General features: G+C 39.9%; 1 protein-coding gene across 4 annotated transcripts in view; it reads left to right on the top strand.

Annotated features, from left to right (window-relative positions):
- UNC5D (unc-5 netrin receptor D) overlaps nucleotides 1-26870 on the top strand; it is a 477260-nt gene that overhangs the window by 363656 nt on the left and 86734 nt on the right. For all 4 annotated transcript variants that reach the window (XM_069956215.1, XM_069956352.1, XM_069956101.1 and 1 more), the window contains 2 exons: nucleotides 19150-19335; nucleotides 25501-25878. In XM_069956215.1, the coding sequence (XP_069812316.1) occupies nucleotides 19150-19335; nucleotides 25501-25878 (564 nt within the window). The remainder of the gene's footprint in view (nucleotides 1-19149; nucleotides 19336-25500; nucleotides 25879-26870) is intronic.

Genomic DNA, 26870 nt, shown 5'->3' with positions numbered 1-26870 from the left:
ATACTCACAGTGGGTACATCTGTCAAAAGTTTATGGGGACCTTTAGTCCAGTTTATCATCAAACCAGAATATTCCACAGAGTAAGCTTCACAATTGTCCAGCCATCCTCAGGCTACATCAAGGAGGGATCAGTTCTTTTACGGGACCACATTTAGTACTTACATACTCCATACTTTTGATTTTGGCTGTGCTTACTATTGCAGTTCAGTTCCATTCACTTGAATGAACACTAAGGCTATGTTCACACTACGTAAAAAACACGGCCGTATTTCATAACAACGGACGAATTTGCACAAACAACGGCCGTTATTTTGCAAAGTATTTTTCTCTATTTTTCTAAGTATTTTTCTCCTATGCATTATGAATCCTATCCGTTGTAAATTATTATTTTTTGCTTTCATTTCATTTCATGAGCCGGGTCGACTTGTGTTCCTTTCACCTAACATAGCAAATGATTTTAACATTTAATTAAACCCGTTGAGGAATATTCCAATGACTTTATTGTCTTCCCTTTTTCCATCCACCATATTATACACATTACGAAGTGCTTACATTTAATAGCTTGTCATTCCTTCCTCACTTATTCACTTTCCCTCAATGTCCTATCAGAAAATATAATTGCTGTGAGATTAAAACCACATCATAATGGCATCTATTCTCTACAAAGGACATTTGTCTTCTACGGAGGTAATATCTCAATGGAAGGAAGTGTGTCATTTTAGTATTATATACTTACTATACACTTCCAGTCACCTTCATCCCACCATTTTTCTCCACTCTTTCATTACAGCCTATGAATTATTGGCTCTACAGACAAGTTCTTGGCAGACTAGTTTAATGGGAAGCATTACCATGCTAAGACAATAAATAGGAATTAAATAATAATTGCATCACTGGTAATTTTAGGATAAACTAACTCTGGGGAAAATTCTGGCAGGCCCTTTATTCACTGACTGTGGTGAGTGTAATTTTACATGCCAGCCATTTAAATAAATGGCTCACCATAACATAGGTGACTGGGCTGAATTCTGCAGTTGTTACTTAGTGGCTTTTCAAAGCGACTTTAAAAGAGTCCATCCGGGAAGTTAAAAATCATTACGGGCAGGGAGTGGGAACCGAGGAGAAGATTACCAGGAAACGGTGAGAGGGTGACAGCCGGCGGGGTCCAGGAGCTCAATCATGCGGGGCTATAGAAACAAATAGGAGGGCGCTTCCTTGTGCAATACAATCAGCAAAGGTGAGCACACAAAATTGTATTGAAATGAACTCACCTAGTCGAGTTGTGCAGAAATAGGCACAGCTCTATAAAAGCTCATTGTTATAAGTCACCGCAGCTCAAAGGAAAAGGGATCAACACCCGCACCCACTGGTACAGGAATATGCAAGACAGAACGGCTCGATCCAGACCTATCATGCCACTTGATATTCTATGAAATCCCAAGCGTAGGTGAGTGGTTACCACAGTCCGTAATAGATGCAGTAGAGAGGGACCATCAATTTAGAAGCAAAAATAATTTATTAATAAACATAACTCGTTTCGGCACCCACATATAACTGAGCCTTTCTCAAACATGTCATAACAAAGTTATCCATTTGGCCATATGAAAACAGGTCATCTTATTGACATCTATAATGATTATGGAGTTCAAAACCAGATATTTCTTAAGATCTCCAATACAAAATGAGTTGTGCTTGTATAGCATCATCTATATATAACACTCAGAGAGCCAAAACTCAACCTTATTCAGGTGAATTGCAGTATAGATGTATTTTCCTTAAAGAGGTACACTGAGAATTAGCTCAGCCAATCACTGGTGGTGCCTAGGTTAGGTTAAGAATAGCATGTTCTATATAAGGATAGCAATATATGATACAAATAAATAAATGGCCAAAGTTCCTCTGTAATAGTCTTTGTGGCTCAGTATAATCCAAGTTCCTAAACATGATTTGTGACACTCTGATTTGGATTGAAGCCTGTTGATTTTGTTTTGAATTTGTAAGAAGTAAAAATAAAAAGTTTAGTTTCTATTCTACAGCTTTTGCAATGACCTGTTATCAATGAAGTTATTCTCTGATGGGCCGTTTCACCTTAGGGAGTTGACTCATAACCACTAGAGATTAGTGAACTTACCAAAAGTTCCGGTTGGCATGAACCCGAACGATGGATATTTGAAAACCTCTGCCTGGAGAAGGTGAAGAAAAAATAAAGGCTAATAAGAAACTCCACTGATATCAGGACACTGTAGGTACTGTAGAATAGAACCTAACTTTTTTTTTTTTTTAAATAAACTCATAATAAATGCAAAGCATTAATAAAAATGGTTGATCTATAAGATGAAGGCTATGTTCAAACAATGTCAAAAATAGAGAAAAGGTGGCCGCTTTTGCTATTTAAAAAGACGTCCATTTTTGCCACGATTTAATTGACTTCAATGCAATGCACTGAAGGCAATGGGATGACGGACCTCCAATGCACATAGTGTATAAAATGACAAATGTTATCACCGCGGACGTCAAAATAATGATCATGGCAATTATTTTTGGACGTTTTTTGCAGACAGCATGCCTTTTTTGTAATTGTTCACACACAGTTTTTCTTTTGTCAACTTTCTTTCACAGTTTTTACTTTTCAATTTAATGGACTTTTCAACTAAACCGAATCCAAAGGGCAATTAGTAACCCCAAACTAGAATAATGTACCAACAGCCGAAAGGCCAGACAGCTAAATGACGTCCGTTATTTTAGACATGTAATGACGGGCATAATTTTAAACGGAGCTGGAAAAAAAATGTTGTGTGAACATAGCCCTATGAACAAAATTTAGCTCTTACCCCAGAGAAAAGTGTAGACCCCCATTTGGTTCTTGGAAGTGTAGGTTCTACCAGAAAGTAGAAAGAGAGTTCCAGCACTCAGGATATTGTCCAAATTCTTAAAGCATCACATAAAATACAACTCCACACAGATAAACTGACACATTTCAGGTGATCTTAATCATAGTTAATGATTAAAGTTACCTGATCGAAACGCATCACTTTATCTGTATTAAGTTGGATTTCATGTAAAGCTTTAGTAAATAATTTTGGACAGTATCTTGAGTGCTAGAATTCTCTTACTATGATCTGTAAGATGCCCTATTATAAGTGAGCTTATGGCAACATTTACACATTATCAATGGCCCTCCATGTTCTGTTTGAGGAACCAAAATTCACATTTGTTGCAGAAATGTATGCAACAGAAAAAGTCATTTTCATACACTTGAACGGTGTTATTTCTGCAGTCAGTGCACAATTTTCTACAAACTTCCTTTAGAGTAATGGGGAAAATAGGAGACATAAGCTGTATAGACACCGATATATTTAACCCCTTTGACAATGCTAAGTACTGCTTTGTACTATCCTCCAGGCTACTGATTTAAATGGTGTACTATAGAAATATAGTGGAGCATAAAAAACATAGCAGCTAGTCTGCACCCATTACTTTAGGGACAATTTGAAAGAAGAAAGTGGAAAATTGTTGTATACAAGTTATTTAATGGATTAAACACTGCTATTCCTCATATAATCACACATGCAAGCTTATCCTGAAACTATAGGTATGCTCTAAACCTGTTTCTGTTTTGAAAGGATGATTTTTAAGTCTCAATATGTTTTTACAAATTAATTATAATCTTAATTTATGTACAAATATCTATGGGGCACTCACTTTGCCCTCCAAATCGGAAATGGGAATGATGTTCTACAAAGAACTGCAAAAACATGTAATTACTCTTGTAAATGAAAAACAAAAGCTTAATCCCGCCATGATTAATCGAAACCAAAACTTGCACAAAGAGTGAATCTCATAACAATTAGTGCAGCAACAAAGGAAGAATACATCAACAATGGATAGCAATGAATCCTAGTTACCATTAATTCATGGAGTACAAAAGAATTCCACCAGCCGAAAGGAAGGGATTTGTCTTGGCAATTAAAATGAATTGAACCTTGTAACCATTATTTATCATATGGATTGTTACGTTGCACATTAAGATTGTGCACATTGATTCCGCAAATTGTTTTCACTGCAATGAGATCACATTTGATCGCACTTTAATCCAACATTTTATATGTTCATAGAGTTTTAGGACCATTGTACTCATTTTTTTTATATTGTCAATGTGAACATTACATGAAGTTATGGGTTATTAAAAATATATATATATTTATATGTATATATATATATATATAATTATATATATATATATATATATATATATATATATATATATATATGGGACTTATCAAGACAGGCGTAAATCATGATAAATGAGGAATGGGAGGAGGCCTCTCCTCCTTTGTGCCTTGCCGTGTCAACTCCCCCCCCCCCCCTTCCTGCCCATCGGGTGAGTGGGGGATATGGCAGGCATATGCCAGAGAGAAGGGCCAAATCTGTGCCTTTTCCCTGGCGTACGCCCTGGCCTTAACCTTTATAAATATCACCTATAGGCTGGGTTCACACTATGTATATTTGAGGCTGTATTTGTGAGGCTGTATAGCAACCAAAACCAGGAGTGGATTGAAAACACAGAAAGGCTATGTTCACATAATGTTGTAATTGAGTGGATGGCCGTCATTTAATGGCAAATTTTTGCTGTTATTTTAAAACAACGGCTGTTATATTGAAATAATGGCAGTTATTTACCGTTATATGACGGCCATCCACTCAATTTCAACATTGTGTGAACAGAGCCTTTCTGTGTTTTCAATCCACTCCTGGTTTTGGTTGCTATGAGGACCTGACTTGAGGACCAAATACTGCCTGAAGTATACAGTGTGTGAACCCAGCTATAATGTGTATTACCCAAAGCACACTCTATTTCCAGGATCTCATGATTTTTATCAGTCCATCTAAAGTTGGCAAAAAGAAACTGACTTCAGTGAAGCTCTATATCTTGCTTTGCTTCTTGCAAAAGGTATGGAACTGACAAAGCAATTCAATTCAATATGCTCAGAATCTACAGTTACACCAAATTTCCAAAAAATGTTACCACACTACCCGGTAGAATGGGTAAGTTTTTGTAGGTACTGTCACAACCGCAGACAGTTTTAGGCCAAGAAAGGGACAGGGTGGACATAGAACCCTGAACTTCAACCATGAACTTGTCTCCTCCTACTGCCCCTGCCTACTTGCCTCGGACAGCCCTAGGGGACTCCGGGCAACAGGGTGAGTGTCCCTAGTCTGCAATAACGTGTAACACAAAACAAGGACAAGACAAACAAAGACAAGGGTAGTCAAACAGGCATAGGTCAAATCTAAACAAGCAACACAGTACAAAATAAGAATCCAAGTAGCCATGTCAAGGTACAAAAAGCTAGGTAACCAGAAATAGCAAAAAGAAAGCAAGATACAAGAAGGACACTCATCACAATTTGCAAGGAAAGACTAAAAGCTAGCAAAGGGTGAATAAACCAAGCAAGTATATATAGGAGGTCAGGGGTCTGGTCCACTACATGACTAAATCACAAACCTAGAAACCAGGCTGACAAGGTGAAGGATAAGTGGGAAATGCAGAGTTTCAATCAAAAGCAAGGATAACCATTAAAGGGGTTAAACAGCGCTACAAAAACATGGCCACTTCTTCCATAGACAGCACTCCTTTTTTTCTCCAGTTCAGGTGGGGTTTGTAGTTAAGTTCCATTCACTTCAATTAGACTGAATTTTAAAACCCCACCTAAGACAAGAGTGGTTCTGTCTCTGGAAGAAAGTGGCCATGTTTTTGTAGTGCAGAATAACCCCTTCAAGTGGCCAGAGGGAACTAGAAGAGATGGGTGTGGTAAGAAATCACTAAGATTTTCTGTCTTCAACAGCTCATTTACTGTATCTGCTTTGCTGTGTAGACTGGAACAGAGGGTAGATGATTTTATAAATATTTTTGGCACACACTGGAATATCCCTCTAAGAGCCATTTCACCCCGAAAAAAATAGTTGGAATCCCACCTGTCGTCTGTTTCAATGGGAGGGCTCGCGCGCCTCTGCTTTAGCAACTCTCCGCTTTAAGAATTGACATATCAATTCTTTGAGCAAAAAGTCACAGAGAGCAGAGGCACCCAAGCCCTCCTATAGAGAAAGCAGTGTCACACTGATTCCGACGATTTTACTTTGTGTGAACTGGCCCTAATGCTCATGCATTGCAGCTTTTATAAGGCACATACTTGCTCTTGGTAAGGCAAGAAGCAAAAATACATAGAAATATGGGCATAAATGTACAGTATTTGTGAAAGGCAACAGAAAAGAGATGGTAATTGTAAGACGTAAGTAAAGATGCTGCCTCTGAATAATACCTCCATGAGTCAGGGTCTTTCATTCAGGTAGCGAAATGAAGGCGCCGTTGTCAGCATTCACACAGCACATCAATTAGACAAGGACAATCCTTCTTCCTGGTCAAGTATAGTGACATTATAAGATGAGTGTTATTTGAATAATAACAGAAAGTTTGAGGAAATTGCAGCTTTCTGGCGGTAATTAGTATAAATTGCCTTTCATTGTTCTGCTTCCCCACTTTGATCCTCTGCATAAAACAGAATATACGTGTGAAGGCGAATTGCACTTTCTATGATTTTTGTAATTTCTAGCATTTTACATTTGCCTCTTTGTATTGCTCCCTGGTGGAGGGTCATTTCATATCATTCTGTTTTAAGATATTCTGTAAGTTACAGGACACATCTACAACGGGCATGTCATGTTGAGCTGTGTTACCATTGTATCGTGAATGCAACGCAAGGAGAGATAAAGAAACATTGCTGGGTTTAGTCAGGTGGTTCTTAGCTCCCTACTCCAACTGGCTTAGGATCCTGTCAGTGAAAGCTCTTGATTTATGACTTTACCTTTGACCTCTGACCTGTGTGATAATTTTGCTCCTGTCAGTGCTGCTGCACAGAACTCCACATATTGCCAATCACTGGAGCAGGTCCGGCATAAACAGATACCTTAAAGGGGTTATTAGAGAGCAGAAGGTGTAAGAAGCCTTCTGTTCCCTGGCGCTCACTTTCGGACATTCTGTGTCTCGTATGTAAGCCTTCTGAGACATGGAGTGGCGGGCCTAAGTAAGGTTTTGCCTGCACATGGTGATCGTGATTTAAGCCCAAAATCCCCACAGCGTTCATCTCAGGAGGGAGGATGTAAAGAAAAAGTTTCAGCACTGACAAGCAGAAGGCTTTCATCTTCTTCTGATTGAAAGGCAACGCTTTTAACTGTGGTGAAGGGGCCTGGGCTTGAGCCTCCTTTATTTACGGTTGCAACACCCAACAAAATTTCAAAGAATTAGAGGTATAAAAGTCGGAAATAAAGTAAATGTTCCATCAGGTACATTCACCTTAAGTTCTGCACATGTATAGAATGGCAATAGTGTGGGGAAGCCGGTGCCACGGTCGTAGTAAAAACAACTCTCATGATTGACAGCAGCACTTGCATATCTACCTCTCAGGGACGTGAAGTACTTTACGAGAAAAATTATTTCCAAAATCTTAATGTTTCCTCTAAGAAGAAAATATCAAAGTCATAAATAGAATTTGAAACTGACGTGTTCTCAAATGAAGAAACTAACACTACATTGTATTACTGTCCAATATCTGGGCTGTTGTTATAAGAAACACTAGGGAAGGGGGTATGTATCATTAGAGCAATTTTTATTCCAGCTAGCGCACTTTTCATTTGCTGCCCAAAAAGCTCCTGTCCCTGCAAAAAATTATCAATAGGAGCATGGGCCTAAGTAGAAAAAAAGGGCAGCTGGCATAACCTGCTCAAAAACTGCACAAAAAGCTTGATAGATAAAGCGAAAAAAATGTATGGCTCAATTGTGCCCGAGTGTGTCATAACCTGATTGCTCTGCATTCAATTACTGGTGGCTGAAGAAATTGGATGCAGTATCCATGCTGTATCCATGTTTTACAGGATTCCCTAGGGCTGCATCCAACTTCTTCAGCCACCAGTATTCAAAGGCAGAGCATTGCATTGTGTTTTTCACAAACTGGGAAACTGGGGTAAGTTTACAGGACTGGATCTAGCTTTTCCCAGCACCCGGGGAGAAGTGTCATAGAGCTGCAGTGAGTTAAATGGAAGCCAGCTGATGGGCGTATTGCAGAGATAACAAAGTACTTCTTCTCTAAAAGTCAGCAAGATGTGAAGGCTTAATGAGGAGTCAAGAGATAGAGGAGGTTACATGTTGGTGAACTACTAACTTAGAGGCATACAGTATGTATCAATCTTTTTGCAGAAAAACACAATGCAATGCTCTGCCTTTGAATACTGGTGGCTGATGAAGTTTGATGCAGCCCTAGGGAATCCTGTTAAACATGGATACTGCATGGATACTGCATCCAAGTTCTTCAGCCACCAGTAATCGAATGCAGAACAATCAGGTTATGACACACTCGGGCACAATTGAGCCATATATTTTTTTTAGCTTTATCTATCAAGCTTTTTGTGCTGTTTTTGAGCAGGTTACACCAGCTGCCCTTTTTTTCCACTTAGGCCCATGCTCCTATTGATAATTTTTTGCAGGGACCGGAGCTTTTTGGGCAGCAAACCGCTTCTCTTCATTATTACTGTAAATTCCCTTATCTCTATTCACTTTATCTCCTACCCATAGGTCCTCACTTACTACCTAGTTGGCCATCCTACATCTAACAGAGTGTGGTTTAAGGGTGTTTTCCCATTTTATAAAGTAATCGCATATCACAAGGATCATTTCATGATCAGTAGAGTCTGACATCTGAAACCTTCACCCATCATGAAAAACGACAGATGAATGGTATTGTGCTGCAGTTTCCTGAAGGGGTTTTCTGGGGGTTACTGAACAGGGAAAAATAGTGTAAAGGGTGCAGCGTTATCTCAGGGCATCCTCTTTATTCTAACAATTGGTGGTTGTTCCCAGGGGTTGGACCTGCTCTGGTCATGAATTGAATGCATAACAAAACATAACATTATTACGTTATGTTTTCTATGTTATCCTACCTTCCTCCTCTGCACCGCTTCTGTTCTGTTAGCAGAGCACCGTTAGGAGCACTGTCCCGCCCCCATAGCGTTGAGCCAGCTTGCTCCTTCTAATCATAATCAATGGAGGAGGCGGGCCACACTCTGGGGGTGAGGCAGTACTCCTAACGGTGCTCCATACAGAGTATTACATTGCTAACAGAACGGGAACAGCACAGAGGAGGAAGTTAAGAGACATACCCTCCTCCTCTGCACCCCGTGCCCAATAGGGGGCTATCAGCAGGTTAGGTCATCTAACCAAATGATAGTTTCCTTTTTAAAGGGTTATCCAGGATTACAAAACACACACTTCTTTTAAAAACAGCGTCACCCTGTCCTCAGGTTGTGTGTGGTATTACAATTTAACGCCATTAACTTCATTGGAACTTAGCTGCAACCCCCCCACCTTAACCGAGCATAAGATTAGTGCTGTAACTATAAGAAAGTGGACATATTTTTCTAAGCCTGAAGAATTTGTAACTTTTAACATATATTCTGTACTATTATTACAGAAAAGTCAATTCTTCCTATATGTAATTGTGACATTAGTTTGTTCAATAGAGCGTGACAATATCATTTCCAGAAACAAGCTCATCTCTGCCACTGACCAGAAATCTTCATACTACGTATATACCATTGCCTAGATAGGAAATAGGATGTTTTATTTCCCAAACCCCTCTGACTCTGAACGACATCTATGAACCGGTTATTCGGATATAAAATCTTTTTTAAGAGGTTTACAATAAATTGCCTGCGGCAATGATCATTTATTGCATTGTGTTTTAGAGCCGCGTTAACAAGCAATCCTAATGGCGAAAAGATGACTTTCTCATCAAATACAAGTGGATATTCATTTTAATCAATTATGTTTTCTAATGTAGCAAACAAAATCTTCCCTTCCAAGCCTGCGCACCACTCAAATTACCTTCAGGTGCGTTCCCAATGTATAATCACATTTAATAGAAACTTTCACTTTGGGTTAATATACACTAACTAAGTGTTTTCGAACATTCATCCTAGTGACTGACAGAAAACACTCAGAACCGTCCCCATAAGGGGAACGAGAGAAATCTGCTGTTTTCAGTAGAATATGTCTAATATTTGCCAATGTACTTATGTCAAGTAATCTAAGGCAAACAGCCTCCTGCATGTTAGTATATTTATTTTTCATCGCTCTCAATGTATTATGGTTGAAATGTCATTTGTTTGGTTGGTGATCCATTAAGCTTCCTGAATAATCCATGGATATTGTAAGTGAAATCAGAGAGAGGGAAATGATAGGAATAAATTATATTATATGTAATATATAGTTACATATAAATTATATTATGGTGATGTTATAATTTATATGTTACATTATGTTAAGTGCCTAAAATATGACCATTCATTGACAGTATAGGTATCAGTAGTACTATTAATGGAAGTACTATTACAATTAGTACTATTACAATGGCCTCAAGATACAATATTTTCAATATACAATGGTCCTTTCTGGACCATCATAACTTGAGACCAGACTCAACATACAATGCTACAGACAGTCAGGATCTACGGCACATGTGAGTAACTAGATGATCAACCAATGAAACTGGCCATTTTAATGGTAAAACCCCAGTATTAGTGAAGTGCCTGCACTGGTTGGCTGTCTAGTAGTGATTCTCCAGAGTATAGTGTGATACTACATGTCCTGTACTGCTTCTTACCTGGGCTAGTTTTCCATAGCATTTTGGTCTCAACATACAATGGTTTCAACATACAATGGTCGTCCTGGAACCAATTAATATCGTATGTTGAGGGACCACTATATACTACTGTATATACTAGACTATTTTAAGTTCACAATTGGGGCTTGCAGAGTACTACACAAGCCACACACTAATGTACAGCTCTAAAAAAAAAAAAAAGCCTTATGGGGTACTCCAGTAAAAAAAAAAATCTTTCAAATCAACTGGTGTCAGAAAGTGTCCGAGATTTTTAATTTACGTTTATTTAAAAATTGCCAGTCTTACAGTACTTATCAGCTAATGTATGCCCTTCAGGAAGTGATGTATTCTTTCCAATCTGTAGCAGTAGAAAATACCTATGGAAAACCTATTCTGCTCTCCAGACTGGAAATAATGCCCCACTTCCTGCAGGACATTCAGCAGCTGACAAGTTCTTGAAGACTGGAGATTTTTAAATAGAAGAACATTACAAATCTTGCTGAAGTACCCCTTTAAAGGAGTACTGTGACATCAGGTAAAAAATAAAAGTAAACATGCTGCAGAAGGATATAGCATTGCCTACCTGTCAGTGCTGTCTTAGTTCAGTGTTTAGGTATTGTACTACCAGGTTGAGTAGTTGCTAAGCACTACAATTCCCATAATTACTTTGCCTCAATGCCCATCCCAGTCTTCCCGTCCTGTCTACTCCTCTCCCCCAGCACTTGTGTGACTTCCCCAGGTAAAGCTGTAGCAGAACATCTAATTTCACTGCAGACTATTTCATCAGTGAAGTTGCAGCACTAGCTGCTTTCACTCCCTGTCTGCTCTTCTGCTTTGGCAATGCCTAGCACAAGGGAGAATCCCTCTTCCTAATGTCATAATAAAGGTTTATATGTACAGTATATGTGCATATGACGATATGACCGAGATGGTGCACAAAAGCATCCTGAAGCCAGAACTATTAGTGGTAACACTATATAAATAAGTAATATGCTTTGGGGTTTTATTTAAGTACAATTTTCTGATACCAGAATACCCTGTGATTTGTCTATATCACTACTTTTTCTTTAGTCTTACAAATTAAAGTTTAAGGGTGCCATGACACTAAATCCTTGCATGCTCAGCTGCCTAAAGCAGATTCCCTATAGAAATGTACTGTTAGGTAGTGATGAGCGAATACTGTGCGATCGAATAGATATTCGATCAAATAGTGAGATATTCAAATATTCGATATTCGTACGAAAATCCCGCGAATAATTAATAAGCGTTCAAATCCCCCAGCTTCCGGTTTCACCCTCCAAATGGTCAAATAGATGTTTTTCAATAATCGAATACTTGTTCCCATAGACTTTAATGGGATCGAATAATCGAATATCTCACTATTCGCTCATCACTACTGTTAGGCTATGTTCCCACTACGTAAGAGACCGGCCGTTCCGTGATCCGGCTGGATGATCTTTCCGGCCGCAATGTTCTGATGCGGACGCATCAGCGTGCGCCCACATCAGAACTTCCTATAGCGCACAATGAAGCAAGTGGCCGGAGCCGCTGGCTTCATTGTGTGAACTGACAGGTCTTTCTGCGGCCGCAATTCAGTGAATTGCGGCCACAGAAAACTGACATGTCAGTTCTTTGCGGCACCGCATGGGATCCCGACCGGATCCCGATGGGATCCCATACAAGAATAGGCATTGTTCCACCCATTACAAAGTACAGCCGTTGTTGCCGATGGCAACAATGGCCGTGCTTTTACATAGTGTAAACATAGCCTTAAAGAGGACCAATCACCTAAATTTAACTGTCCCTGTTGTAAAAGTTCCTCTCTCCCTAAGTCTATCTCTGAACATACAGACTGTCTTTGCAGTCTGTATCTTTCTAATTTACCTAATCCATCCTAGCGGCGCAGTAAGGCCGGGCGCGGCCATCTTGATTATGTCCCTTGCGTTCCAATGGTGCGTTCCACCGTCGGACCGCAAGTGACGTCATCAAGATGGCGCCCGGCTTTACTGCACCGCTACAGAGGACTGGGTAAAGTATAAGATACAGACTGCAAAGGCAGTCTGTATCTTCAGTAATAGACTTTGTGAAGATACAGACTGCCTTTGCAGTCTGTATCTTATACTTTACCCAGTCCTCTCCAGCGGTGCTGTAAAGCCGGGCGCCATCTTGATGACGTCACTTGCGGCCCGACGGTGGAACGCACCATTGGAACGCAAGGGACATAACCAAGATGGCCGCGCTCGACCTTAGTGCGCCGCTAGGATGGATTAGGTAAAATATAAGATACAGACTGCAAAGGCAGTCTGTATCTTTAGAGATAAACTAAACTGTCAGTTAGGACATTTATACACAGCGATCTCGCACTGTATAGCGCGGGATTACTGTGTATTTACAGAGCGGCAGGCAAAGGCTCATGGGAGCCCTTCCCGCTGCTCGGCATGCCGGGAGTTTCCTGTCGCGCGCCGACTCTTTTCAAAAGAGCCGGCGCGCGACAGTGAAGGGAAATGCAAATATATTAAAACCCCGGCAAAAAAATTGATTAATTATATTTACAAAAATTGATTAAAAATGAAACCTTATTAAATGGAGCAATAAAAAAAAAAAACATTTGGCCGTGATTGGTTCTCTTTAAAGATGAGCCTAAACATAGGGGACATCATTTCAGATTCATAATGTGCAGATCTCACAGACCATAAATCCTTTTTAATGAGTGTTCTTTGCAATATGAATTCACCCCCCCCCCCAAGCTCAGTTGACTGTAATGGTGGAGAAACCACTTCAGTTAATCTTACAGTTTTCTCCCCCCCCCCCCCCCCACACACACACACACACTTGGTGTGCATACACTTACATATCTGAAGGTGATGATTTATTGTGCAGTCAACATCCCACCTCTTGTTACAGCTCTGACATAACAATAGTTTAATCTATGTGCCCGTGTCAAGTACTGCCGCTCCCTCACATCACCTCTCTTTTCAAAATTGCCCTGTGTACTATTACCAGAGATCAGCTGATGAGTGTGCAACGGCCTATTTGCCGATTGCTTCTTTTTGACAGGTTAAAAAACCATAATCCGCACATCACCCCATGTAATACGGTATGTATGGCTGACAAATGATGGATGCCAAGGACCAGCATGAACAATCGAGCGATGCTGTCTCCATGATTGTCAAGCCTCGTAATAGGCTCTGTATATAAGATCTTTGCTCATCATTGTCCATCTCATAGGCCTTTATGTGAATAAAGCTGACACAGCTACACACAAACATGGATCTTACTCTATTGATCAGCAAACCAAGCACCATGGCTCCTTTGTTCTATTGATTGGTGGGGATCCTTTGGATAAGGATAAAAAAAAAAACTAAGACACCATGGTGGCCTTATAAATCACAGGTCCATGTATGTTCTAAAAAGTACCCGGTCAAGAAGTAATTGTGAATCTTTAGATGCAGACCTGTGAAAACTGTAACATAATCCTTGATAAATCATATCCTTGGCTATGAGTGTTTCCTTCTCGCTAGGTGTATTTCATGGAATACAGCAATTCATTATTTATGAGAATGTTGTTCTACCGACTGCTATAGTAAGTCATCTCTAGGATAAAGAAGACACTAGAACATGACATGAAGTGTTTTCATTATCTTCTATATCACCTCCTAAAACTTGGATAAAAAGATCATTGAGTCACCACCAAACCATTTTGTGGCCAATTATGCATTATCATTCCTGAGTATAATCTCTAATTGAAATATAAGCCTTGACTGCTTTCCCGTTTACCGTGGCGAGTATGCATAAAATTCAGTGGGATTATCTTTTCAGTACATACAGGTGAAGGGAAGGTATGGCATTTTCAAAGATCCTTTGGATTAGCAGGAGATATTCGTGGTGTGCATACTCAGCATGGATATATGGGGAGGAGAACAAATGGTTCTTAATTGCAACCTAATACTCTTTAATCTGCAAAAGAACCTGACTTATAATATAAAAAGCAATACTGTGAAAAACAGGAGTTAATAGGAGTTGAAGTCAAGGACAAAAATACTTTCAAATTCACATTTTTTTTTTTTTTTTGGTCTGCACAAGCCAGACTTCATTCATGTTCAATTTATGGAGAAATTCAATGAATAAATGTAGTAAATTAAATGAACGTGGAGAAAAGCCTTTTACATTCTTTCATTTTAGCCATTTCTTAAAGGGTACCTGTCACTATGCTTCATTTCAGAGTTCAGTGTGCAGGCACAGAGGATGCTGAAGGATCGGGTTGCCATGGAAAAGCCCTATGTCCAACGAGTTTTTTGTATGAACCCTTTTAAACATAGACAAGGTTGTTGGCAGAAAAAAAAAACTTGGTCTATCTAGTATGTCCTTTTAGTATTTCATTTCTGCTTATCTTAAGATAGATATATGTTATCCATATTATGCATAGGACAATTTGTAATTAAAGGGGTTATCCAGCCTTAGGGCCGTATTACACGGCCCAGTCACTATATTAAAGGACAACTCTGGCACTGATACAAAAAATTAAACTGAAGCTCCAGTTGGTGTCTTCATTTTTTCCTTCACTTCCTGGTTTGGGCTCTCCCATGATGCACTTTGTCTCCTGTGATGTCTAACTGACTCCGTAAAACTGTTAGATGTCTTACAGCTTGTTCAGCCAATCAGAGTTGAGCAACCTGAGTCATCTGACACAGGGAGGCTGACCTAACGGGACTTAGACCCGCCTCCCTCATGATGATGTCGTTGTCACAAAATGGCTGCCACAGAAAACCCCGGGGTCAACAGTCATTAGGTACGAATGAGTTTACTTCACTTCCTGGTGGGAGGTTGAGGGGGGATAGAGGGAAGAGGGCACATAGGTGATTGAAGCATATTACAAAGTTGTATAACTTTGTAATGTGTTTCAATTACTGGAAAAAAGACTTTCACTGGAGTTGTCCTTTAAATGAGCACCAATCTGGTAGATCGGTGCTCATTTACTAAGCCTATTAAACGGCTTGATTATCGAGTAGCAAGGGCTGGACGGACAATATTAGCTATGCCAATGCAGCTCTTGCAGTGGAGCTCATACATTACCTCTCCATGCTTCTGGTTTTCTCTTCACTACGGTCTGCTGTCTGCAGCCAACGGTGCAACTTAAGAGCCGGTTTCTGAAGTGACAGGCTGATTGCTTGGCTGATTGGCTGAATGGTCTGTCACTTTAGGTACCAGCTCTGAAATTGCCATAGGAGGCTGTGGACAGTGGGCAAGAGCAAAGAGAACACTGGGGAGCGCAGTGAGATAACGTATACACTTTTTTATATTCCTTACACAGTCATTAGCCATTGGCAGTGCATTGTTATTACACGTAGCAATGCGCACCCACGGTCGATGATTTTAGATCAGGACCTAAAGACATGATCATAGAGCGATGGTCTGCTGAATCGGCCTGATTGGCAGATTAATGCTTTGTGTAATAGGGCCCTTAGAAAACATGGCCACTTTCTTCCAGAAAACAGCATCACTCTTGTCCTCGGTTTTGGTGTGGTTTTGCAGCTCAGTTCCATTGAAGTGAATGGAACCTGAGGACAGGTGTGGCTCTGTTTTGGAGCAGCAGCATTTTCTCCAATGCTAGATAAACCCTTTAACTAATTAAGGGTGTGTGCATAGAATTGACAGGCATGAGACATTTTCATGAAAACCCAATCTTCTTGCGTCAGCTGCATCCACATGACAAACTGTGGAAAGAAGCATATTGACAAGTACCCAACACATGATGTCTGTCAAATGGCAAGTTTTTGGGTTTAGAAAACGTTGCTGAACCCAAAAAGTTCCCAGGAATCTCTGCTCATCATATGTCTATAGAGAGGTGAAGAAACACAATTTGTTGAAGAGTTAGACACCGAGAGAAACATAGAGAAGCTTCTCACATCTGTGATAAATGTTATACACATCAGTGCTGTATTCACACTGCTTAGTATTGCTCTATAATGTCCCGCATTCTTCTACCATGTGCTATAAGATATATGGAGTAGAATCCCTTTATTTGGGCGTGTATATTGTATGCGACACATCATAGTAGCTAGTCTCTGCCCACTATTTCAGGGAAAGTTCAAGTTACACAATGCACAGAAACAGTATTACTCCTCACGTAAACATATGGCAGCTTCTCCTGAAACGTCAACTGTAAGTGTAGTCATGCGTTAATGCTTTAAGTGGGTGAGCAAAAAATAAAAAAATCTTATTCTGAAGGCGTCATGACCATAGAAAATTAAAGGGAAAATGAAAACTGTGATTTTTAATCCACTGCTGATGCACAATAAGCCATTATTAATTCATAAAAGATATGAATTGATGCAAGGTTACATGAAGTTAACTATAATTACAAATGAATGAATTATGCATATGTTAAAATGGCCATAGCTGTAGCAATAGTTAACATTTAGCTTTGTAACTGTATCTATATTGTTGTAGTTAATGTAATTTAATTTTTTTTTAAGTTAAGGCAGTTCAAATGCTATATCCTACTGTGTGTTATAAGAGGTTTGTAAAAGACTCAGTGTGCATTCATCAAGGTAATTTTTTAAAAGCAAACTTGAAATAATTAATCCTTCCCTCCATATTAAGTGGTGATGTAGGACATGTAACTCAGAGCTGTGCCTGAATCGTCGGATTATTTAAATACTTAAAGTGACACTGTCACCCCCTTTGTTGACATCTCTACACAGGTGTAAAGGGTAAATTTAGCGTTTTTCATACCTTATTTCATATCATACGTCATGGTGCTTGTTCAAGTAAAAAGTGTCCTTTTATCAACTGCAGATTGTACTAAGTGGGCATGGCCTCGCGGCATTAGCGCCACTTAGCCCCACCCACAACGCCGCAGTTGGCCCCTCCCCCTCGCTGGCCATTGGAACAGGCTGGCCGAAATGTCTTGACCCCACCCCCTTTACGTCGACCAACCAATGGGCGCCAAGGGGGCGAGGCCAATGGCACCATTGTGGGCGGGGCTAAGTGGTGCTAATGCCACGAGGCCACGCCCACTTAGTACAATCTGCAGTTGATAAAAGGACACTTTTTACTTGAACAAGCACCATGACGTATGATATGAAATAAGGTATGAAAAACGCTAAATTTACCCTTTACACCTGTGTAGAGATGTCAGAATGCACAAAGGGGGTGAGAGTGTCACTTTAAGTTCTTGGCTATGTTCCCACTATGTAAAAAAGACATCCATATTTCTTGATGACCATCATTTTAGCACCAAATAATGTTTGTCTATCAGCAATGACGGCTGCAAATAATGTTCATGATCACTATTTGCAGCCGTCGTTATCAAAAGACGGCCATCTTTTTGATGGCCACTCGGATAAACAGCCACAGATAGAAATCCTGATGTGGAAACATAGCCTATATCTGTGAAGCCATAATATTCTGTAAGCTACGCTGTTCTAAAAAAACAAACCAACCTGGTTTAGGAAACCCATATTCACATACCCTGATCTATGAGCCAGAATAGCTATGAACATTACTTGACATTGAGGAGGACTTAGCGTGTCCTTGGATTATGCAGACAGTCCAAGGATTTCAAATGGGACTGTGTAATACTTTAGTTTCCCTTTAGTGATGCCTCAGAGAAAAATTGTTTTACAATAGACTCCATTCGGCAGGACATTGTCATCAGGTCTTGGTTATGGAACATTTAGATAGATAGATAGATAGATAGATAGATAGATAGATAGATAGATAGATAAATAGATAGATTATTCCCTTTAAGTAGTTTATTGACATGCCTAACATTACAATTAGTAGTTGTCTGAAGGGGGCTAAGCTTAAAGGGGTATTCCCTGAAGGACCCTCATCACCTATCCACAAGATGAATATCTAATTATTGGGGGTCCAAACATTGCCCCATCTGTTTGAATGAAGCAGCAGTTGATCATACGCACTGGAACTCTATTCAACACTGTGAACTGGACAAAGATAGCAAATCCTATATTAGGTGAGTTCTAGGGATTCCAGCAGTTAGACCCCCATCAATCACTCACTAAACCACTAATATTTGTATAGGTGATGAGTGTTCGTATTGGGGGGGGGGGGGGCTCCTGGACCCAAGCTGCTGAAAGTGTGCTGTAGTTGGCAGTCCTTAAATGTAAAGAACAGGTATAAACACAAATTCAAAAACTTGCAAATTCAAATAAAGAAAACTTCCATACAATATCTTGCATTTTGTTAAAAACCTCTTTAAATTTCACGTCTTCAAATGCTGATCCACAAAGCTTGTTTATGATGAAGTTATATGTCATTTCTTGATCTGAACAAAGCCTACCTTACAGAGCAATGGTTTATTTCTGCTGTTTGACCACATAGTCCCTCAGCAGTGTTGATTTCTCTGAACAACTTGAAGTAATCAGTCTTGTTCTCTCTCTCCCCCCCCCCCCCTTTTCTTTTTTCTGTACAGGCGCTGAGAATGCTAGTGACATTGCTCTGTACTCAGGCCTGGGAGCTGCCATCATTGCTGTGGCTGTGCTGGTGGTGGGAATTACATTGTATCGAAGGAGCCAGAGCGAGTATGGCGTGGATGTTATTGATTCGTCTGCCCTGACAGGAGGCTTTCAGACTTTCAATTTCAAAACTGTCCGACAAGGTTGGTTTACTGTGACCTTGGTCTCCTTTTTCACCTAATGAACTTATCCAAGAGGTTTTTTTTTCTTTCTGTACATTCCTAAGAGGACGTGGTGGCCTTTCACAAAGTCTTTTAGATTTTACGTTTAATTTAAATCATGTAAAGTGCAAACAGCAAGTTACAAAAAAATTTAATACATTTGCCATGTTTAAGAATATCATTATTATTACAAAAATCATACAAAGTATTCTCAAATGTGTGCCAATAGGCACACATGATCTTGGCAGGTTTTTCAAAGATAAATGTAGATCAGAAATGTGATGAATCACACACTTCTGATCTACATTTATTTTTGACAAACCTGCCAAGATCATAAGTACCCTTAATGGGCTAATCCAGCCATTAAAAATTAATCAATAATTGATTGACATGAGTCCAACCCTTGACACCTTCACTTGTAAGTCCATTGAAGAGTCCTTGGTGCTACCTGACTTTTTCAGTGTTTACATTGGCTAAAATCCGATTCTTAGGGGCCTTTTTCATGGGCCGATTGTCAGCAAGGAGCTTTGCGATTAAATTCTTCTTTGGACGATAATTGACCTGTATAAAAGTGTCAGTGATCAGCCGAGGACCGGTAAAAACACCCAATCTTTATCTCATATTTTGTGCCACACTAAAATATATTATTATCGCATAATGCATAAACAGGGGATAAGTGTCCAGCAGCAATACATATAAATGACCACACAAACGATACAGGAATCATTTGTGTGGCCCAGGAGAAATTGTTCATGCCATTGCAAACAAGGACTGAACTCTCTAAACAACAATTATTGACTTCTGTAAATAGCACCATATCGGGCCATCTAAAATCTGAAAATCAAAACTCGCATGTAAAAATCGCACCAAAAATGCAGCGATAAATACGATAAATACACAGCAATACGGTACGTGTGAAGCTACCCTAAGAGTTGTTCCCATCATAGAGAATGGTTAGCATACATAGTAAAGTAAGAGTCTTGTTTTGGGAAAGAAGCTCACTTCCCTTTAAAATGTTATGCGAAATGTTAAACACACAAACTGCTTAGTTTCTGTTTTTTTTTTATTTTATGTCATCTTGACAGTATCTATGTATTCTAAATTGGAAACCAAGTTAAATTGAAAGGAACAGGCAGGCTATTGTATCTTAGATATTAATTGTCTCAATATATAATATAACTGGCAAAAGACCGTCTAAAGATAGCAAGTAGTGATTCCAAACTGTGAGGGTTTTCTACGATTGTAAAATATGGTCATATTAGGGGAATATACGGCTGGAGATGATCTGGTTATCACAACTACAAAGTCATAGATGGATTTGCCATTTTAACGTAATGGAAAAGTAGATATCCAAAGGGCTTTACTGGGAATAAGAGGGCTTTAATGGTTTATGGATATGCATATTTTATATTAACCACGGCTGTTGATGCAAATTGCAACACCAGCCGTGATTAATAGAAAATGTATGTTGCATTGAAGTCAATGGAATCTTCTCCGGAGTATATGTCATTATACTCTCCGGAGACATGTATTTTTTTTGCGGCCGATATTCATTGAATAGAAACCACACAACACTGACAGCTCACACAATGGAAAGCGCAGCTCCGGATGCACTTTCCATTGTGTGCTATGGTGAAGTGAGATGCGGGCGCACCCGAATGGGCCTGTATCCCAATTCAACAGAAATAAAGTTCATCCGGCCAGTACTGCAGTATCGGCTGGGATGAACTTCACTGACACTGGCCGTTCTGTTACACGGCCGGGTCACAGAATGGCCAGTGTCTTACTGTGTTTTAACCCGGCATAAAAGAAGCAATTGGATTAATACTTATTATCTCCTTTGCTTTTACTCTAAACACTATTTTATAATGTAGTCTAAGAAAAAAAGAGAGTACGTTTAACCAAATAGCTGTAAATGTCCCCTCTGTGAGCCCGAACCTGCAAAAGTTATTCTCCCTATTACTGCTGACTGTATTAGAATAGCATCTACCTGCACAGCATATGAAGAAACAAGAAATCCTAAGTGATGTCTCATAGAGAGATCAAAAAGACTTATCAATGACACGAACATATGATCACAAGTTAGTGAATGGCAGATAGTAAGTGCGGAAGGGAGTCAAAGAAAAACAAATAACAGCAATCGGGCTGTAGGTTCAGAATACCTTCCCTTTAATGTTTGCAGTTTCAAATGTTCTTTGTCTTCTTAGTTGGTTCCTGGTTGGTTCCTAGTTGGTGTTATCCTAAAATCAACCCAAGATATTCTAAAAAAGGTGGTGGCCCCTAGTTTGTTTCTTCCCCTGCCAGCTGTTTTTTGGATTTCAATGTAAGAGAATTATGCATGGGATGCAAAACACCACTTAAAGACAGGGAACAGTCCTCGCTCATTGAGGGAAGAGTCTGGTTACACAGTGTTCTTTAGCAATGGAGAAGAATAAATAAAACATTATGCTCCAGGAAGCCTCGAGGCAAAAGATAAAAATGAAAATACAGGCCTTTTTTTATTTTGTAACTGGTTACTTTCTTTTTCCCTCGAGATGAGTTCTGTGACAATTTAACCTAATGAATCTAGAACACATTGCATACTAGCTGGACCTGTGACACATGGCGGGTGTTAGCTCTCACTATAGTTTTGTACACAACATTTGCTTCGGTCAACATAGATTCTGTACCAGTTGTTGCAGCTCAGCTCCATTAAAGTGGTACTCCAGAGATTTTTTTTTTTTGTTACTAATGCATTGCTTTAATAAAGTCATATTACTTTTTTACATATACACAGCCCCCACTGCTGCCACCAACATTCATGTATAAGCCATATACTGTAGTTCCCAGCCCCCTAGTTTGATCAAGGGTTGCTGCACAGCACCGATAACAAAGAACAGGGTCCTTCTATCACTGAGAGCAGCAATCTTGTGGCTCTACCAGAAAGAACAGTAATACTCTACTATAGCTCTACTAAAGCTCTGCTCTACTATAGTGGTGGGCAGCCTCCCCCAGAATACTGTATATTCTAACAAGAGCATATAGTACACATGGGGATGGGGGATTCCCCCTCTCTATCACTATTGCTGCTTAGCAGTGCTTTATCAAAGCAGGGGGAACAGGAACTGCAGGGATTAGACAGCCCTGCAGTTCCCGACATGGACATTGGAGGCAGTAGAGGGGCTCTTGTCACCCCACACATGAGCTCCAGACAGGTATGATGCTGTTTTTTTTTAACAGTAATGTTTTTCTAATTCTCTAATATCTTAATAACCCCTAATATTAAAATGATATTTCTGTAGAGAAACCATTGAGCATTCTCCTATCATCAAACACGATTAGGCTATGTTCACACAACGTAAAAGTACGTCCGTTGTTGCCGATGGCAACAGCGGCCGTACTTTTACCGCGGTGGAACAATGCCTGTTGTTCTATGGGATCCCGTCCGGAGCATACACACATCGTGTGCGCTCCGGCCGGGATCCCATGCGCCGCCGCAAACAACTGACGTGTCAGTTTTCTGCGGCAGGAATTCTGTGAATTCCGGCCGCAGAAAGCCCTGTCAGTTCACACAGTGAAGTGAGCGGCTTGCTTCACTGTGTGCTATGGCAAGCTCTGATGCGGGCGCGCGCTGATGCGCCCGCATCAGAGCTCTGCGGCCGAAAGATCATCCGGCCGGTGCTTAAGTACTGGCCGAGATGATCTGGCCAGAGACCGGCCGTTCCGTGACCCGGCCGGGGTCAAGGAACGGCCGGTCTCATACGCAGTGTAAACATAGCCTTACAATGTAAGGTAACACTAGTGTATAGATAAGATTGGGTACCAGCCATACAGAATAGGTGATGGTCACAGCTTCCCTCCTCCCCTCCTTGTGTACTCAATGACCTTTGTGTTATAGAGCCATCCTTGGAGTTTAAGGCCAGTTCACACAGAGGAATTAGCGCTTAATTTCAGTGCTAATTGCTCCCTGAAAATATTACCCGAAAATGTAGTGCAGAGCCAAATTCCATTGAGTTTAATAGAATTTACGTTCTGCAGATCACACAGTGTAATTTACGCATGGAATTTTCTGTGGTGGATCTGCTTTCCGCCAGAAGAATTGACATTGAAATTGAGAGAATCCCATTGAAATGAATTGAGCAGTGAGTTTCTACTCTGAAATTTTTCAGCGCGAAATCCGTGTGAAATGCTCACTGAAATTCAGCACGGAATCCGTGATGAATTAGAAAAAAATGAATGATTTTAAATAAATGAAAAAAAATATATATATTTGCGCAGAATTCTGACAGAGGTTATTCCGGTGGAACACTTTCTGTGTGGATTCCATGAGAATTCCACATGAAATTCCGCAAGAACAATTTTCACCCGGAAGACTTTCCTAGCTGATTCAGCGCTGATTCCTCAGTGTGAACTGGCCCTCATTCCATAGAGTTCCACAAGTGTGTTATTTCCTAAGTCCATGTATCTGTTGTAAAATGTATACCTAAATGTTAACAGAGCAGAGTAGAAGCTGTAGCATAAAAAAAGAAAGAGAGAGAGAGAGAGAGAGAGAGAATGAAAAATCCATGTAACATTCCTTTTAAATGTGGTCATCCATACTATGTAAAAGGTATTGAATTGCTGTAATAGACCCTTCACAATATTATCAGTACAATGACCTGCAGATCTAGTGAGGACAAGTGTATTCCAATAAACAGTTTCCTAATCAGAATGAGAAAGAAAGCTCTCCTCTGAACTCTGTGAGTCCACTAAATCATTCATAAGAAGTCATATGACACGTACCTGATATTTAAAAGGTCAATATTGTTTCAAACAAACTCCCTTCACATAATAGCTTATGTTGTTCGTAACATACATTTTTGTAAATCACTTCATTTTACCAAAAATTGCACCTAACCCCAGAAAAACAGCTCTGAATTCTTGGCCACTAGGTGAACAATTAGCCTGCGGTCTGCTGTTTACTGCCTGTTGTTATGGGAAATTTGGCTCCAGTAACAGCTAGATCAGGACAGAACAAAGGGAGCTGGGGCAGGACTGGGGAGCAGAGGGCACCTATTTTCAAATGTCTAATAAACTGACATATTGGTATATAAAGGATTTAATTTTTTTCACATTTTCCTTCCTGTCTAGTGTAAATCCGGTAACAGACTTTCTATTTCTGTTTGACACTGTAGCTGGGAATAAAGCTTACTATCTCTCTCCTCTTGTGGGTCTTGGAGTTGGGGTTATAGTCAAGAAGGTGTAGTGGAAGAGAGCTGGTGAAATTCCTAGCTAAAGTGTACAACAGGAACAGGAAGTTTGTTACACAATGTAAGGAAAGCATGAAAGATTACAGAAAGCTAGAAAAATAACTGTATTTATCAATATATTCCTAATCAGAAAACACCATCAATCTTACTAAACTTGTGAATTTGCTAGAAACATCTTCCCATGTATTTCCCATTGAAGCCTTATGCATGAATTGATGTTCTCCTATTTCCTTCATCTCAATATACTTTCCATATTAGTACCTATACTACTTATATAATAGAAACCAAAGTGTGTGGATACTAATTCTGTGCACTACTGAGGACTATCTATTATATAGATGAAGTGTAGCAAGATGGCGCACAACCATTGCAGGTTCGGAGCTGAGAAAAAGAGGAGGAGGCAGTCGCTCTTGGAATACCTCTTTAGCTAGTTATCAGGAATTTAGTTAAATATGTGAAGTATTAAACCATATGGGGATTATGAATATTTTGACAGACACACATTGGCCAGAAAGTTACATTACATTAACTTGAGCTTGTGTGACAAAGTAGCAAGCTGGCGTCACCCATGCATAATACTGCAGTTATGACATGTGTATGAAATATAGATAGAGGCACCATAATGGAAGACATGACTTGGTGTATAAGTGCATAGTAAAATGACATTAACTGAGAGACAAATGAGTGCACATTCTATAATCCCCTTAATGCTTAGGTGGTTTCCATCACATAGGATTTAATAGTATGGGTTTATGTTAGAAATCCTTGTGCTAGGGATTTGCAAAGTTTAATAGGTTTTATTCACTGTTGTAAAACATTTTATGGTTGATGGTTGGTTTTAGCATTGTGCCACCTAAATATTATAATATCATCATTTATTATTGTATTGCCAGCTCAGAACCTATTCTTTGTCTTGCAGGTAACTCACTTTTATTGAACTCTTCTCTTCAACCGGACTTGACCGTTAGCAGGACATACAGTGGTCCTATTTGTTTCCAGGACCCTATGGACAAAGAAATTATGACTGAGTCTTCAATATTTAACCCTCTCACAGACATCAAGGTCAAGGTGCAAAGTTCCTTCATGGTCTCGCTTGGGGTAACAGAGAGGCCAGACTTTCACGGAAAACCACTATCCGGGACTTTTCCGCATGGTAACAATAGGTGCTTCGGTACCCTACACAACCGAAATAAAACTCCCTATATTCAGAACTTGTCATCTATTTCATCCAAACCCGAAATGAGAGTTTGTGGAATTTTTGGCCATCAAGGAGGACGGCTGGTTATGCCAAATACAGGTATGTTTGATAGAGTAATAGTGAGGTATATATAAAGGGGTATTCTCATAATATAACGTTATCCCTGATCCATAAGATAGATGATAACTAGGAAATCTGTACGGTTCGAACTGTTGAAATCCTGTCGGTCACCAGAATGGTGGATGTTTGGGAGAAATAGTTGTGAGAAGTACAGTATGTGTTTAGTGCATTCATTCCGGACAAACTCCCAATGCACATTTATAAGACAGTGAAGAGGCAATCTAGGTCTTGAGTTGTTGAGTGGAAAAAGGATCACGTGGCAAAGAGATGATCTCCCCACTCATTCTAATGATTGGTCAGGGTCTAAATACTCAGGATATCCCTACGACTTGTCGAAAGTGAAAACTTGTCAAAACTTCCTGAACAGAGATTAATTAAGTTATACAACTTTGTAATGTATGTTATGTTAGTGAATGGCCTCCTTCCCCGTGTAACCCCCCCCCCCCCACCCCGGAAGTGTAGTGCTCTATACTCCAGTTATGCTCAGCCAATTGAGGCTGAGCAGCTGATGACGCGACAGAGGGCAGCTGGCACGAGGGACGTTCGGATCGGTTCGGCCGGCTGCCCGAAGATGACATCATTGTTACAAGATGGCGGATGGGGGTCGACACGAATCAGGTGAGTATAGAGCACTACACTTCCGGGTACACGGGTGGGGGGGAACACGGGGAAGGGGGCCATTCACTAACATAACATACATTACAAAGTTGTATAACTTTGTAATGTGTGTTATTTAGTGAATAATGTCTTACCGCCGCACTACCCCTTTAAGGTTCAGTTCAGATGAACCTGAACTTTACGTTAAAGTTCTGCGAACCCACAAAACTGAACTTTTGTAATCTTTAATTCTATACTGTTGGGCAGTGATATAAAAAATGCTGTATATAATCCTCACTTAGAGGACCCTAACATAGAAATATTGTGCTGCCTACTTTGACTTTTGTCAATACAGGTGTGAACAGTGACACATG

Source organism: Dendropsophus ebraccatus, chromosome 1 (genome assembly GCF_027789765.1).
Source record: "Dendropsophus ebraccatus isolate aDenEbr1 chromosome 1, aDenEbr1.pat, whole genome shotgun sequence".
Taxonomy (NCBI): domain Eukaryota; kingdom Metazoa; phylum Chordata; class Amphibia; order Anura; family Hylidae; genus Dendropsophus; species Dendropsophus ebraccatus.
The sequence above is the reverse complement of the archived record's forward strand: the minus strand, read 5'-3'. Positions and strand labels throughout refer to the sequence as shown.